The sequence below is a fragment of the Tachyglossus aculeatus genome, chromosome 8 (genome assembly GCF_015852505.1).
Source record: "Tachyglossus aculeatus isolate mTacAcu1 chromosome 8, mTacAcu1.pri, whole genome shotgun sequence".
In the NCBI taxonomy this organism is placed as follows: Eukaryota; Metazoa; Chordata; class Mammalia; order Monotremata; family Tachyglossidae; genus Tachyglossus; species Tachyglossus aculeatus.
The window spans coordinates 31,420,059-31,435,278 of NC_052073.1; the positions used below are offsets into that span (position 1 = coordinate 31,420,059).

The 15,220-nt window shown below is 49.2% G+C and overlaps 1 protein-coding gene across 2 annotated transcripts in view; it reads left to right on the forward strand.

The window, feature by feature from the left end:
- The window catches only part of MYO5C (myosin VC), a 94,788-nt gene extending 79,880 nt beyond the window's left edge, over positions 1 to 14,908 (forward strand). The window contains exons 34-41 of one of the 2 annotated variants that reach the window (XM_038750013.1): positions 647 to 745; positions 1,329 to 1,483; positions 1,576 to 1,665; positions 2,647 to 2,797; positions 4,563 to 4,845; positions 9,053 to 9,227; positions 12,371 to 12,451; positions 13,705 to 14,908. In XM_038750013.1, the coding sequence (XP_038605941.1) occupies positions 647 to 745; positions 1,329 to 1,483; positions 1,576 to 1,665; positions 2,647 to 2,797; positions 4,563 to 4,845; positions 9,053 to 9,227; positions 12,371 to 12,451; positions 13,705 to 13,857 (1,187 nt within the window). In that variant the 3' untranslated portion in view covers positions 13,858 to 14,908. The remainder of the gene's footprint in view (positions 1 to 646; positions 746 to 1,328; positions 1,484 to 1,575; positions 1,666 to 2,646; positions 2,798 to 4,562; positions 4,846 to 9,052; positions 9,228 to 12,370; positions 12,452 to 13,704) is intronic. The other variant, XM_038750015.1, reaches the window with a different exon arrangement.
- The last annotated feature ends 312 nt before the right edge of the window (positions 14,909 to 15,220 follow it).

Sequence of the window (15,220 nt, forward strand, 5' to 3'; positions counted from 1 at the left end):
ATCGCCCTGACTTGTTCCCTCTGTTCTTGTCCCCCTCCCAGCCCCACAGCACTTATATCTATATCTGTAATTTATTTATTTCTATTAATGTCTGTCTCCCCTCCTGTAGACTGTAAGCTCGTTGTGGGCAGGGACTGGGTCTGCTTGTTGTTGTACTCTCCCAAGCATCTAATACAGTGCTCTCCATACAGTAAGTGCTCAAAAAATACATTTGAATGAATGAAGGAAGCGCTCAATAAACGTGATTGACTGACTGACTCAGACCTTCCTTATACTGGGAAAGGGAAAGGTTTTGTGGGGGAGAAACCATCTTAACGTGCTCACCCACATCAAGTAGCACTATGAATCTTTTCCTCCCCTGCGCCATAAATGGAGGGGTAAAAGGACTATGGATTGCCCCAGTGTTAGAGAACAGAGGCGAGAGAAGAGACCCAGGATCACTCACCCACTAGCAAACCATGTCCTGAGTCACTGAGGATTTCTGTAGGAGGAGTGAGATTTTGTTGGAAGGGGGTGGGGGGTGTTTGTACGTGTGTGTGTGTATTTTCTGCACACACAAAAACTAGCCAGGATTGGGGGCATTGGAAAGGAAGTGTCATTTTGATAGGCAAGGGCGTCCATGCTTAGTACACGTTTCTCTCTGCAGCCAGCGATATCCACGTTCCTTCAGGCCCCAAGGAGTTTATGGGAATGCTGGAGTACAAAACAGAAGATGAAGCAAAGCTGGTGCAAAATCTCATCCTTGGTGAGGACATTTTGGCTTTTGGCTTTGTTTTCACAAGCCTGATGGCCAGGCAGAACTGAAATAAGCTTCCGGGTGGTAGGGTTTTTCTCCTTCCAATTCAAATTGCCCTTCCAGGAAGCTGCAGGATCTGGGACCTGCCAAGGTAATATAGGACCATCCGTGCGGGGTGAGTCTGGAGCTGCTCTCAGAGAGAAGCAGCGTGGCCTAGGGAAAAGAGAACAGGCCTAGGACTCAGGAGGCCTGGATTTTAACCACAGCTCCCCCACTTGCTTACTGTGTGCCTTTGGGTCATTTAACTTCTCTGTGCCTCAGTTTCCTCATATGTAAAATGGGAATCCAATACCTGCTCTCCCTCCCCCTTAGACTGTGAGCTCCACATGGGACAGGGGCTGTGTTCGACTTGATTGGAGTAGATCTATCCCAGAGCTTGGCACATTTCAAGTGTTTAGCAAATACCAGGAAGACGCTGGTCGTCTTGCCGGCTAGTGGGGCTTGGCAAGTGAGCCCTGGTCTGCGGGCCTTCCCGGGGTTCGCTCTGGATCCGATAATGGGTGATCCGCTCTCTGCCTCCGTGCCCTTTCAGACCTGAAGCCCCGGGGAGTGGTGGTGAACATGATCCCAGGACTGCCCGCTCACATCCTCTTCATGTGCGTGCGCTACACGGACTCCCTCAACAATGCCAGCAGGCTGCAGTCCTTCATGCACATCACCATAAACGGCATCAAGCAGGTCGTCAAGGTAGGCGGGGGGCTGGGGGGAGGGAGCCGCCGCGCCTCCCACGGCCCTGGGTGGGGTCCGATGGGCGATCGGGGGTCTCTCCTGGGTTTCAGGAACACCCGGAAGACTTCGAGATGCTGTCCTTCTGGCTCTCCAATACGTGCCACTTCCTGAACTGCCTGAAACAGTACAGCGGGGAGGAGGTGAGGATCAAGCGCCTGCTGACGGTCGGGATTTGCGGCCCAAATCCACCTGAGCCTCTTCACGTGGGTTGGGAGGGGAGAAGCGGGAGGGCCCAGCAACTACGAAGGAGTGCCCGGCCGGGGAGCGTGCGGGGCCTCAGAAGCAGCACCATCCAGCACGATATCAGGCTTCAGGGTCCCTTCTGAGCCCCCGTAGTTCTCCCTGGTAGTTCATGTGTCAGCTGGTTTTGTCGACGGCATCTGGGAGAGAGAAGTGAAACAGAGGTAATAATGGAAACAGCTTACTGTGCGCAAAGCACCGATGAGAGAGATGGTCCCTGGATCTCCAGGAGCTCACAATCGAAATATAGGGTGGAAAATGGTTTGGCCACAGACTGAGTAGGGAAGATGAAAGCCAACATAAAAGCACAGAGTCCCATGAGTCTGGTGGTGAAGGGGACCACCCTTCTTGGAGAAGGAATGAGAAGAAGGTCAGGGAATAGGAAGAGGTGAGCATGGAGCATGCTGCCACTGCTAAAATCTCCCGTGGCCCCGTAGGCCAGGGTCTGTTGTTACCAGGAGCCCTGGTGTTGCGATGAGCTGGCAAGTTTTTCTGGCGGTTTCGCTCAGCAGCCCAACGGAAAGAGGGGTCGAGGGATGTGCTGCTTCAGCGTGCGGGTCCCCACAGCCCAGATAATCCCACCCTTGTAGTACAGTCACCCAATAATAATAATAATAATGGCATTTATTAAGCACTTACTATGTGCAAAGCACTGTTCTAAGCACTGGGGAGGTTACAAGGTGATCAGGTTGTCCCACGGGGGCTCACAGTCTGAATCCCCATTTTACAGATGAGGTAACTGAGGCACAGAGAAGTTAAGTGACTTCCCCAAGTGGCTGAGTCCTGGATGTTGTTCCCAGCCTCTAGTGTTCCATGACTAGGCCTGAGGTGAGAGTGGAGAGTTTCATGCCCCTTCCTCCCCATCCTCAATTACCTTTCAGGAGTTCATGAAGCACAATACACCCCGCCAGAATAAGAATTGTCTGAAGAACTTCGACCTATCCGAGTACAGACAGATCCTCAGTGACCTGGCCATCCGGATTTATCACCAGTTCATCGTTGTGATGGAAAACCTCCTTCAGCCAGTGATAGGTAAGAAGGAGCCAGTGCTCCACGCTGTGGTCCATGGCCTGAGATGAGCTCGATACGAGGTACGATGGTACAAGGGGCAGGGACAGAACGAGAGCGTAGTCGGAGGCGGCACTTTATCAGTTAATATTATGCAGCATATTGAGCCTACTTCGTTTTCTGGGTCCCTGGAGTGTTGCCAAGTCCTTCCCTAAACTCTGATTCCCCTTAATCTCATCAGTTACTTGGAGATAATAATCCCTGGCCTTGCTTTCTCCCAGGGATGGCCAGAGAATGAAATGAGACAAGAGTTGTGAAAGGGCTTTGCCATTTTAGAAGAGAGGGGATTGTTGTTGACCCTGGAGTCCTTTGGATAAGTGCAACTCCCTGCCCCTTTTTTTTGTTTAATGGTATTTGTTAAGTACTTACAATGTGCCAGGAGCTGTACTAAACACTGGGGTAGATAGAAGCTAATCAGGATTTATTCAATTGTATTTATTGAGCACTTACTATGTGCAGAGTACTGTACTAAACACTGGGGTAGATACAAGCTAATCAGGATTTATTCAATTGTATTTATTAAGCACTTACTATGTGCAGAGTACTGTACTAAGCACTGGGAAAAGTACAATACAACAATAAGGAGTGACAATTCCTACCCACAACGAGCTCACAGTCTAGAGGATGGACAGGGTCGCTGTCCCACATGGGGCTCACAGTCTCAATGCCCATTTTACAGATGAGGGAACTGAGGCCCAGAGAAGTGAAGTGACTTGCCCAAGGTCACGCAGCAGACAGGTAGTAGAGCTGGGATTAGAACCCAGGTCCTCCTGGCTTCCAGGGCCATGCTCAGTATACTAGGCCATGCTGCCTTATGTAAGATAGCAGGCCACAGAGACACCCAAACTTTCAGCTCTCCAGGCACACTGCAGGACAACTCGGAGTCATTTCACCATTTTGGTCTGTGTCCTACCAACCGTGTCCTGCTCATTCGCCAACCTATCCAGCCTCATGCTCACCCATCCTTGCCCTGTCTCTCTTATGTAAGAGCAATAATGAAATCTAATTATTTATTTTAATATCCATCTCCCCCTCTATACTACAAGCTCCTTGTGGGTAGGGAATGTGTCTCCCAACGTTTTTGTATGTACTCTCCCAAGAACTTCCCATCGCCTCTCTCTCTCTCACACACACACCCCCTTTCTTCATCCCCTCCTACTTTTCTCCCTCCTTCTCCCTCTCCTTTCTTATCTCTTTTCTTCCATCTCCTGCTCCCACGTTCTGCTACTAATTCTCCTTTTTTCTTGCCTGCTTCTCTCTCTTGGGCCAGACGCACAGTCACCTCACCTTTTCCTATTCCCAATCCTTCTTCTTGTTCTTCCCCCTTCCTGTCCCCACTCCCCTCTCCCTCTCCTGCTTGTCTTTCACTTCCTCCCTCACTCTGGGTGCCCAAAGATGCCCAGGGCCTCCCCACGTCTCTAATCATGTCATCCCAGCAGCTAGTCCTGGGGGCAACCCTTCCCAATGGAGTTTTACCTGGAAAACGTGGGGTTTGCTTCTGCTGACTTGCCCGAGTGCTTAGGGTAGAGCTTAACACTCCGCAGGTGTTTGATAAGGTCCATGGATTGATTGATTGCGGGCAGGGAACGTGTCTGTGTATTGTTATATTGTACTCTCCCAAGCACTTAATATAGTGCTCTACACACAGTAAGCATTCAATAAATACCGTTTACTGACTGACTGATCAATTGATTCCATGTGTGACAAGACTTTCCCTTTCGCCTTGCAGTTCCGGGCATGCTGGAGTATGAAAGCCTGCAGGGAATTTCAGGGTTGAAGCCTACGGGCTTCCGGAAGCGATCCTCCAGCATCGATGACACGGACGCCTACACGATGACCTCCATCTTGCAGCAGCTCAGCTATTTTTACAGCACCATGTGCCAGAACGGCCTGGACCCCGACATCCTGAAGCAGTCCATGAAGCAGCTTTTCTTCCTGATCGGTGCCGTCACCCTCAACAGTCTCTTCCTTCGCAAAGACATGTGCTCCTGCAGGAAAGGAATGCAGATTCGGTAATAAATCACTGTGGTATTTGTGAAGCGCTTTCTCTGGGCCCAGCATGGTACAAAGCACCAGGGTAGATATGAGATGATCATGTCACACACAATCTCTGTCCCTTTCCCACATAGGGCTGACAACCTACAGTCTTCCCAGAAGGCACTGAACAACTGAGCTGGGGAGACATGTTTTGTTTTATTGTCTGTCTCCCCCTTCTAGACTGTGAGCCCATTATTGGGTAGGGACCGTCTCTATATGTTGCCGACTTGTACTTCCCAAGCGCTTAGTACAGGGCTCTGCACACAGTAAGCGCTCAATAAATATGATTGAATGAATGAAGGAGAGAACTTTGGACAGCTCATTCTAGCCCACAGACAGACACACACTCACGCATGCACATAGCCACTTGATCTGTGATATTGAGGATTATCATAGCTCAGGGGAAAGAGGATGGGCCTGGGATTCAGAAGACCTGGCTTCCAATCCAGGCTCCAGCATTTGCCCATTGCGTGACCTTGAGTAAGTCATTTAACTTCTCTGTGCCTCAGTGTCCTCAACTGTAAAATGGAGATTAAATACCTGTTCTCCCTCCCTTTAAGACTGTGAGCCCCATGTGGGACAGGGTTCTGTTCACCTGATTATCTTGATTCTCTCCCAGAGTTTAGTGTAGTGATTGGCACGTGGTAAGTTCTTAAGTACCATTTTGAGAAATTGATTATTATTATTATGATGATGATGATATGTGTTAAGCACTTACTATGTGCCAAGCACTGTTCTAGGCGCTGTTCTAGTTCTAGTTCACTGTTCTAGTCTTCTAGACTGTGAGCCCGTTGTTGGGTAGGGACCGTCTCAATATGTTGCCAACTTGTATTTAAGCGCTTAGTACAGTGCTCTGCACACAGTAAGTGCTCAATAAATATGATTGAATGAATGAATGATGGAGTTGGAGCTTTCATGTGGACACAAATAGAAGCAGTGTGGCCTTGTCAGTTGTACAGTCATATTTATTAAGCACTTACTGTGTGCAGAACACTTTACTAAGTGCTTGGGAGAGTACAATACAACAATATAATAGACACATTCCCTGCCCACAACGAGCTTACAGTCTAGAGGGGGAGGCAGTCCTTAATATAAAAAAATAAAATTACAGATATGGACATAAATGCTGAGGGGCTGGGAGGGGGGATTAATTAAAGGGAGCAAGTCAAAGTAATGCGGAAGGGAGTGGGAGGAGAGGAAAGAAGGGCTTAATCAGGGAAGGCCTCTTGGAGAAGATGCATTTTCAATAAGACTTTGAAGCAAGGGAGAATAATTGTCTGTCGGATATGAAGAGGGAGGGCATTCCAGACCAGAGGCAGGATGTGGGTGAGAGATTGGAGGCGAGATAGAGGAGATCTAGGTACCGTGAGTAGGTTGGCATTAGAGAATTGAAATGTTTAGGCTGGGTTGTAGTAGGAGAGTAACTAGGGGGCGAGGTGATTGAGCGCTTTAAAGCCAATGGTAAAGAGTTTCTGTATAATGTGGAAATGGCTACTCAACCCCTATAGGATTTTGAGGTGTGGAGAAATGTGGACTCGGCAGTTTTGTAGAAAAGTGATCCGGGCAGCAGAGTGAAGTATGTACTAGAGCGGGGAGAGACAGGAGGCTGGGAGGTCAGCAAGAAGGCTGATACAGTCATCAAGGCAGATTAGGATAAGTACTTGGATGAACATAGTAGCAATTTAGATGTAGAGGAAAGGTCCTATTTTGGTGATGTTGTGAAGGTCAAACTGGCAGATTTTAGTGAATATATAGACAGAATGAGAGCGAGGAGTCAAGGGTAATATCTGAGGCTTGTGAGACTTATGCCCGGATAATAAGGGCTTGTGAGACAGGAATGATGGTGGTGCCATCTACAGTGATGGGAATGTCAAGGGAAGGACTGGATTTGGGTGGAAAGATAAAGAGTTCTGTTTTAGGCATGTTAAGTTTGAGGTGGCTACGGGAAATACAAGTCTTGAAGGCAGGAGGAAAAGCGAGACTGCAGAGAGGGAGAGAGATCAGGGCAGGAGATGTAGATTTGGGAATCATCCGCATAGAGGTGGAAGCTGAAGCTAATCAGTTCTCCAAGGGAGTAGGTGTAGATGGAGAATAGAAGAGAACCTTGAGGGACACCCACAGTTAGGGGGTAAGTGGCAGAGGAGGAGTTTGAGCATCCAGAGAGTTAGAAGCAGAACCAGGAGAGGACAGTGTCAATGTAGCCGAGGTTGGATAATGTTTCCAGAAGAAGGGGTTGGCCGACAGTGTTGAAAGCAGCTGAGAGGTTGAGGAGGATTAGGATGGAATAGAGTAGCGGCCTAGTGGCCTGAGAGTCAGAAGGACCTGGGTTCTAATCCTGACTCGGCCAATTGCTTGCTGTGCGACCTTAGGCAAGTCACTTAACTTTTCTGCACCTCAGGTTCCTCAACTGTAAAATGGGGATACCGTTTCTCCCTCCTACTTAAGACTGTGAGCCCCATATGGAACTGCGACTCTGTCCAGCTTAATTAAATTAGGTTAATTAGGTAGATATTAACCCAGTGCTTAGAACAGTGTTTGATGCATAGTAGTACCATTAAAAAAAACCCGACTCCACTCATCTATTTTGCTTATAGCTTGATTGTGTGAATTTTGCCCCACCATCTGTGGGAGGAGGCTAGCCTCAGTTGGCGCTTGGTTTTAGAGAGGGCGACGGGAGGGCTGTATCTTTTGGACCATTTGTGCATGGGCCCTGCAGTGATGAAAATGGTGAGGTGTGGGCTAACTGCCAGGGGTCCCCTTTGACCTTCAGTCAATCCACTTGCCCCCCAAGTGGGCACCTCGCCACCTATGTCAGAATTGCCTGGACCACCACCCCTGATCATAGCAGGAATGAGCCGAGTCATGTTGAGTTTAGCATCCCAGAGAGGATGTGTGAGAGATTTGGATTAGTGCAAAACAATCCCATCCACACCCAGTCCCCATTAATGTCCGGCAGAGATACCGATCCATCAATTAGACGATCAGCGACCACCTACTTTGGACAGAGAACTTTGTCAAGTACGTGAGAGAACACATAGAGTGAGTAGACATGATCCCTGTCCCTAAGAAGTGTAAAGATCTAGTGGGGGAAACAAGACACAATAATAAATCCAGTTTGAAGGAAGAAATAAAATACAAAAGATATGTACGAAAGTGCCACTAGTGGGTGGTAAATAGGTGATAAAAAGTGGGGAGAATAGAGATTAAAAGGTCTTTGAAGATGAGGAGAGCTATGGTCTGTGGTTTTGGCAGGAGGATGGATGTAAGCAAGGGGTCCCATGAGGGAGAGAAGCACAGTGAGGAGGTTATTTTCAGAGGAATGAAGAGTGCAAGGTGGGGTGTAAAGAGGAAAGAGAGTGCATGAGTAGACAGGAGAGAGCTGAATGCCTTAAAGTCAAGTCAGGAGTTTCTGCTCCTTGTGGGCAGGGAATGCGTCTATCAACTCTGTTGTATTCTCCCAAGCTCTTAGTACGGTGCTTTACACAAAGTAAGTACTCAGTAAATACGATTGATTGATTGATTTCTGTTTCATGCAGAACGGGCACCAGTGAAGGTGTTTGAAGAGTGGAGAAATGTGTGCAGATTGTCATTTTAGAAAAATGATACATTCTTTCAATCGTATTTATTGAGTGCTTACTGTGTGCAGAGCACTGTACTAACCGCTTGGGAAGTACAAATCGGCAACATACAGGCAGCAGAGTGAAGTATGGACAATAGAGAGGAGGGTATGGAGACAGAGAGGCCTATGAGGAGGCTGAGAGAGTAATTGTATCGGGATACTATAGGTGATCTGACCAGCATGGTGGCCATTTGGAAGGAGAGGAAGGGGCAGATCCTGAAGATGTGGTGGAGGAAGAACTGTTAGGATTTGGTGACAGAGTGAATATGGGGGTTGAAAGAGAGAGAGGAGTCAAGAGTAATGCCAAGGTTTTAGATTTGAGAGATGGGGAGGGTGGAGGTGTCAGTTGTGATGGGGGGGGGGAACTTAGGAAGAGGAAAGGATTTTGGAGGCAAGATGGGGAGTTCCACTTCAGAAATGCTCTTGAGGTGTCCTAGCCTCCAGTGCTCCTCTCCCACATTTTGGGAAAATCCCTGCGGCATTTCCCCTTCCCTTTCCACTCTTGCTCCCTTCTCCCAGAGAGCAAGCACCCAGAGCCAAGCTTGTCTCTGCTTTGCATTCAGGTGTAACATCAGTTACTTAGAAGAATGGCTTAAAGACAAGAACTTGCAGAACAGCAATGTCAAGGAGACTCTGGAACCCCTCTCCCAAGCGGCCTGGCTGCTCCAGGTCAAGAAGATCACAGACAGCGATGCGAAGGAAATCTCCGAGTGCTGCACGACGCTGTCTGCTGTCCAGGTAACCGGCCCCCACCTCTGTTCCGCCCCATCCTAGGCAGTGCCATATGCTCTCAGGGAAGCCAGTGCATTTATTTATTTATTCATTCATTCAATCATATTTATTGAGCGCTTACTGTGTGCTCCTACTACTTAGGACAGAGAACTTTGTCAAGTACGTGAGAGAACACATAGAGTGAGTAGACATGATCCCTGTCCCTAAGGAGCGTAAAGATCTAGTGGGGGAAACAAGACACAATAATAAATCCAGTTTGAAGGAAGAAATAAAATACAAAAGATATGTACGAAAGTGCCACTAGTGGGTGGTAAATAGGTGATAAAAAGTGGGGAGAATAGAGATTATTCATTGCAGGCCTCCTGCAGGAGATAGGATTTCAAAAGGGCTTTGAAGATGAGGAGAGCACTTGGGAGAGTACAATACAACAATAAACAGACACATTCCCTGCCCACAGTGAGCTTACAGTCTAGAGTGGGGGAGACAGACATGACTACAAAAAAATTACAGAGATGTACATAAGTTCTGTGGAGCTGGGAAGGGCGGAAGACCAAAGGCAGCAAATCAGGGCAACGCAGAAGGGAGTGGGAGATGAGGAAAGGTGGGACTCACTCTGGGATGGCCCCTTGGAGGAGATGTGCCTTCAATAAGGCTTTGAAGAGAGGGGAGGGTCATTGTCTGTTGGATTTGAGGAGGGAGGGCATTCCAGGTCAGAGGCAGGATGTGGGTTAGGGGTTGGTGGCGAGATAGGAGAGATGGAGGCACAGTGAGAAGGTTAGCACTGGAAGTCTGCAGGCTGGGTTGAAGAAGGAGAGAAACGAGGTGAGGTAGGAGGGGGCAAGGTGGTGGACTGCTTTGAAGTCAATGGTGAGGAGTTTTTGTTCGATGTGATGCATCACTCCTTTATCAGCAGGCTGGCAGTGGGTCACTGCTGTTAAAACTGTCTTTCTGCCTCTGGCCTGGAATGCCCTCCCTTCCCATATCCGACAAGACAATTACTCTCCCCCACTACAAAGCCTTATTGGTCACATCTCCTCCGAGAGCCCTTCCCTGACTAAACCCTCTTCTTCCACTCCCTTCTGCATCACCCTGACTTGCTCCCTTTATTAATCCTGCCTCCTAGCCCTTATATACATATCTGTAATTTATCTATTTATATTAATGTCTGTCAACCCCGTCTAGACAGCAAGCTCTCTGTGGGCAACGAATGTTTCTGTTATATTGTACTCTCCCAAGCACTTAATACAGTGTGCTGCACAAAGTAAGCACTCCATAAATATGATTCATTGATTGATTTCCCATCACTTGTTTCCATGCTTAACTGGCTGGCCTCTGAGGGATCTTATCCTATGGAGCAGATTCAAAGGTCTCTTAATTATTCATATTAATGTCTGTCTCCCTCTCTAGACTGTTAGCTCAGGAGTGTGTCTGTTAATGCTATTGTATTGTACTCTCCCAAGCGTTTAGTACAGAGCTCTGCACACAGTAAGCACCCAATAAATATGACTGACTGATTGACTAACTGACTGGCTATTTGGAGGAGAAACACTACCTGCTTTCTATGGCTGTGGCCGGTTTTGGAATTTTTTTGGTGATTTCCTTCTCTGCCCCTTCCCAGTCCCCTCCACCTCCCCCAGAGCTGTCTCTCATTTCCTAGAATGGGGCCTGAAGCAGTGATGATCCCAAAGCACACTGGCTCGGGAGAATTCTGCCAAAGGGAAAATCCCTTGGCTATAGTAGCAGTGGGCTCTAGGGCCAGGGGTTGGGGATGGCTGGTGGTACGGTTTTGACGTTACCATAGAAACGGTTGCCCTAGTTACATGTTTTTGCTCTGGGAGACAAAGGTGTTCTTTGCCACAGGGGGTTAGAGAAGAGTGATCTGGAAACAGCTGGGCTGGCTTGGCAAACCAAATGAAATTTTATTACCCCGAAGTTAAACCCACATCTCCCTGTGGCTGGGGGCTAAGATGGTGTAATAGCAGGGCAATACCTGCTGGGACCAGGCCAGCCATGTTGCAGATGTTTGACCTGAGAGCTGTCAGAGTTTTTTAATAATAATGGCATTTATTAAGCACTTACTATGTGGCAAAGCACTGTTCTAAGCACTGGGGAGGTTACATGGTGATCAGGTTGTCCCACTTGGGGCTCACAGTCTTAATCCCCATTGTACAGATGAGGGCACTACCATCCTTCCCGTCTCACAAGCCTGCAACCGCGGTGTCATCCTCGACTCCACTCTCTCATTCACCCCTCACATCCAAGCTGTCACCAAAACCTGCCGGTCTCAGCTCCTCAACATTGACAAGATCCGCCCTTTCCTCTCCATCCAAACCGCTACCCTCCTCGTTCAAGCTCTCATCCTATCCCATCTGGACTACTGCATCAGCCTTCTCTCTGATATTTCATCCTCATGTCTCTCCCCACTTCAATCCATACTTCATGCTGCTGCCCTGATTGTCTTTGTCCAGAAACGCTCTGGGCATGTTACTCCCCTCCTCAAAAATCTCCGGTGGCTACCAATCAATCTGCGCACCAGACAGAAACTCCTCACCCTGGGCTTCAAGGCTCTCCATCACCTCACCCCCTCCTACCTCACCTCCCTTCTCTCCTTCTCCAGCCCACCCCGCACCCTCCGCTCCTCTGCCGCTAATCTCCTCTCCGTACCTCTTCTCGCCTGTCCTGCCATCGACCCCCGGCCCACGTCATCCCCCGGGCCTGGAATGCCCTCCCTCTGCCCATCCGCCAAGCTAGCTCTCTTCCTCCCTTCAAGGCCCTACTGAGAGCTCACCTCCTCCAGGAGGCCTTCCCAGACTGAGCCCCTTCCTTCCTCTCCCCCTCGTCCCCCTCTCTATCCCCCATCTTACCTCCTTCCCTTCCCCACAGCACCTGTATATATGTATATATGTTTGTACATATTTATTACTCTATTTATTTTACCTGTACATATCTATTCTATTTATTTTATTTTGTTAGTATGTTTGGCTTTGTTCTCTGTCTCCCCCTTTTAGACTGTGAGCCCACTGTTGGGTAGGGAGTGTCTCTATATGTTGCCAACTTGTACTTCTCAAGCGCTAAGTACAGTGCTCTGCACACAGTAAGTGCTCAATAAATATGATTGATTGATTGATTGTTCTGTCGATTGTATCCAGATCGTGAAGATCCTCAATTCCTACACTCCTATCGACGACTTTGAGAAAAGAGTGACTCCGTCCTTCGTCCGCAAAGTACAGGTAAGCTCCCGGAGCCGTCTGAAGAGGAAGCCCTCTCCTCGTGTCCTTGGGAACCCAAGGGGATTATGGCTTAACTCCCATCCCAGTGTCACCATGAGAACCATGATATTGAACCATATCTACATGCAACAGAGGAAAACACAGCCTGTCTGTGTCTTTTCTCTGCTGCATGTAGATGTGGTTCAATATCATGGTTCTCATGGTTGTCCTCCATCCCCAGGGTGCACCCTAAGGGGATACTGGGGGCCACTGCCCACAGGGAAAAATCATTGTTTCCCCCCGATAACATTGGGGGCTGCTCTTGCTCCTCCAGGTTCTCCAGCTAGAGAAGCAGCATAGCCTAGTGGATAGAGAACAGGCCTGAGAGTCAGAAGGAACTGAGTTTAATAATAATAATAATAATAATAATAATAATAATAATAATAATAATAATGGCACTTGCTAAGCATTTACCATGTGCAAAGCACTGTTCTAAGTGCTGGGGAGGCTACAAAGTGATCAGGTTGTCCCATGGGGGCTCACAGTCAATCCCCATTTTCCAGATGAGGTAACTGAGGCCCAGAGAAATTAAGTGACTTGCCCAAAGTCACACAGCTGACAATTGGCAGAGTCGGGATTTGAACCCATGACCCCCGACTCCAAAGCCCGGGCTCTTTCCACTGAGCCATGCTGCTTCTCTAATCCCAGCTCTGCCACTTGTCTGCTGTGTGACCCTGGGCAAGTCACTTCACTTCTCTCAGTTACCTCATCTGGAAAATGGGGATTAAGACTGTGTGCTCCACGCATAACAGGGGCTGTGTCCAACCTGATTATCCCATATCTACCCCAGAGCTTAGAGCAGTGCATGGTATGTGCTAAACAAATACCATGATACCAAATACCCTACTGTCTGGGCCGGACTGACAATATTCAAAACTGGGCCATTGGCTATCTAAAGCCTGCATACTCATGGCCAGTGCTCTTCCACCTGCTCCCTCCCCAGAGCCCCAGTGCCCAAAGAAGAGAGTTGGCATTTGTGCAACCTCAGTGTTGGAGAAGCCTGGCATGGCCTCCTCCCCCAGCCTGTGGCTCAGGCTGGTGAGGGCCGGGAGGGGCAGGCTGGGGGTCACCTGGCAGTCCTATGGATGGCTGCCCAAGTGGCCTGCGTTTTCTCCAGCTTCTCTTCCCCCGGCCCCCCGGCTCCGGTTCCACATAGTCATTTCCTTCATCTCCACTGGAAAGCTCTTGCCTCTACTCTCTGCTTCTCGTTCCAGGCCCTGCTGAGCAGTCGGGAGGACACACCCCAGTTGATGATGGACACCAAGTATCTCTTTCAAGTCACGTTCCCCTTCGCCCCTTCCCCCCACGCCCTGGAATTAATAGAGATCCCCAGCAGCTTCAAGCTGGGCTTTCTCACAAGATTGTAGCAGCAGAAAGAAAACGTTTGGCTTTCTTTCCTCCAAAGCAAGACCAACCGATCCCCGGGGGCTCAGTATGCTCCTAGGACATTGTTTAGGGTCCCGGGCTAGAAAATGGGATCATTCTCCAGACAGCTGCCCTGCCGACCCTCCAGCTCGAAGCCTGCAGAGCCATCCACTGAGGCAGGGTCCGGAGTTCCCCCTCAGAAGCTCCACTGAGGCAGGATCAGGTGTTCCGCCTCAAAAGCTCATAACAGCAGAGCTTCAAGAAGGCCTGGGCCTTATTCCAAGTCCGACCTGCTCGTGCTGAGACTGGCCAACTGAGGCAACCATGGAGCCCTGCCCCATAGAGAGACTGCCCCCCACCACCACCACCACCTCCGGGGGCTAGAGCCACTAGGAAGAATTCCCAGACCCGTGGGCCCTGGAGGGCCTCAATGGGGTGGGCCACAGATGCCCCATTTTCAGCGTGAGGCAACATCACCTGTGACGGGATTGGAGCTTTAAGGTTCAGGTGACCCAGGGTCATTGTATCAGACATCACTCTTAAGGTTTTCACCCAGGGTCTCTGTCCCGTGGTCTATTGCCACGTTTTTGTTAGCACATTCCTCTCATCTAGCCCTGTGAATAAAGAGCCTGTCCCAGAGGGCTGCAGTCGGCCCTCTTCCAATTCGATCTTCATCCGGATTTGATCAGGTGTGCTGTCTGGATCAGGTCTACACTGGAAGCTCTGAACTGGGAAAAGCCAAGGAGGAACAGCCAGGGCCCCAGTGTACTGCCCTGGAGTCGCCCATGAATTTGGCACCATGAGATTCCGGGTGGGGTTTGGGGGTGGGAATCCAATATGGTTTTCCAGCAACAGGACTGCGGTCAGACGGCGGAGCGAGTCCAGCCAGTTGAAACTCGCTGCATCCCTTTCTCGTCTTTGTGCCCTGGGAAACTCTCCGTTCCACCACTGTGTAAGCTTCTTGATTGCAGGGGAGCATATCTGCCAACTTTATTGTACTCTCCCAAGCGCTTAGTAGAGTGCCCTGCATAAAGTAAGTACTCAGTAAATGCTGTTGATTAATTTGACTCCATCTCCTCCCTTGACCCCACTACCCCTTCAAGTTATTGCCCACCTCCCTCCTATCATTCCTGTTCATTCTCCTTGAGCAAGTTATTTACGCATGGCATAGTGAATAGAGCACAAGCCTGGGAGTCTTACGGTTCTGGGATCTAATCCTGGCTCCACCACTTGTCATCTGTGTGGCCTTGGGCAAGTCACTTCCCTTCTCTGGGCCTCCGTTACCTCATTTGTAAAATGGGGATTGAGACTGTGAGCCCCACGTGGGACAGGGACTGTGTCTAAGTATCCACCCCAGCGCTTAGT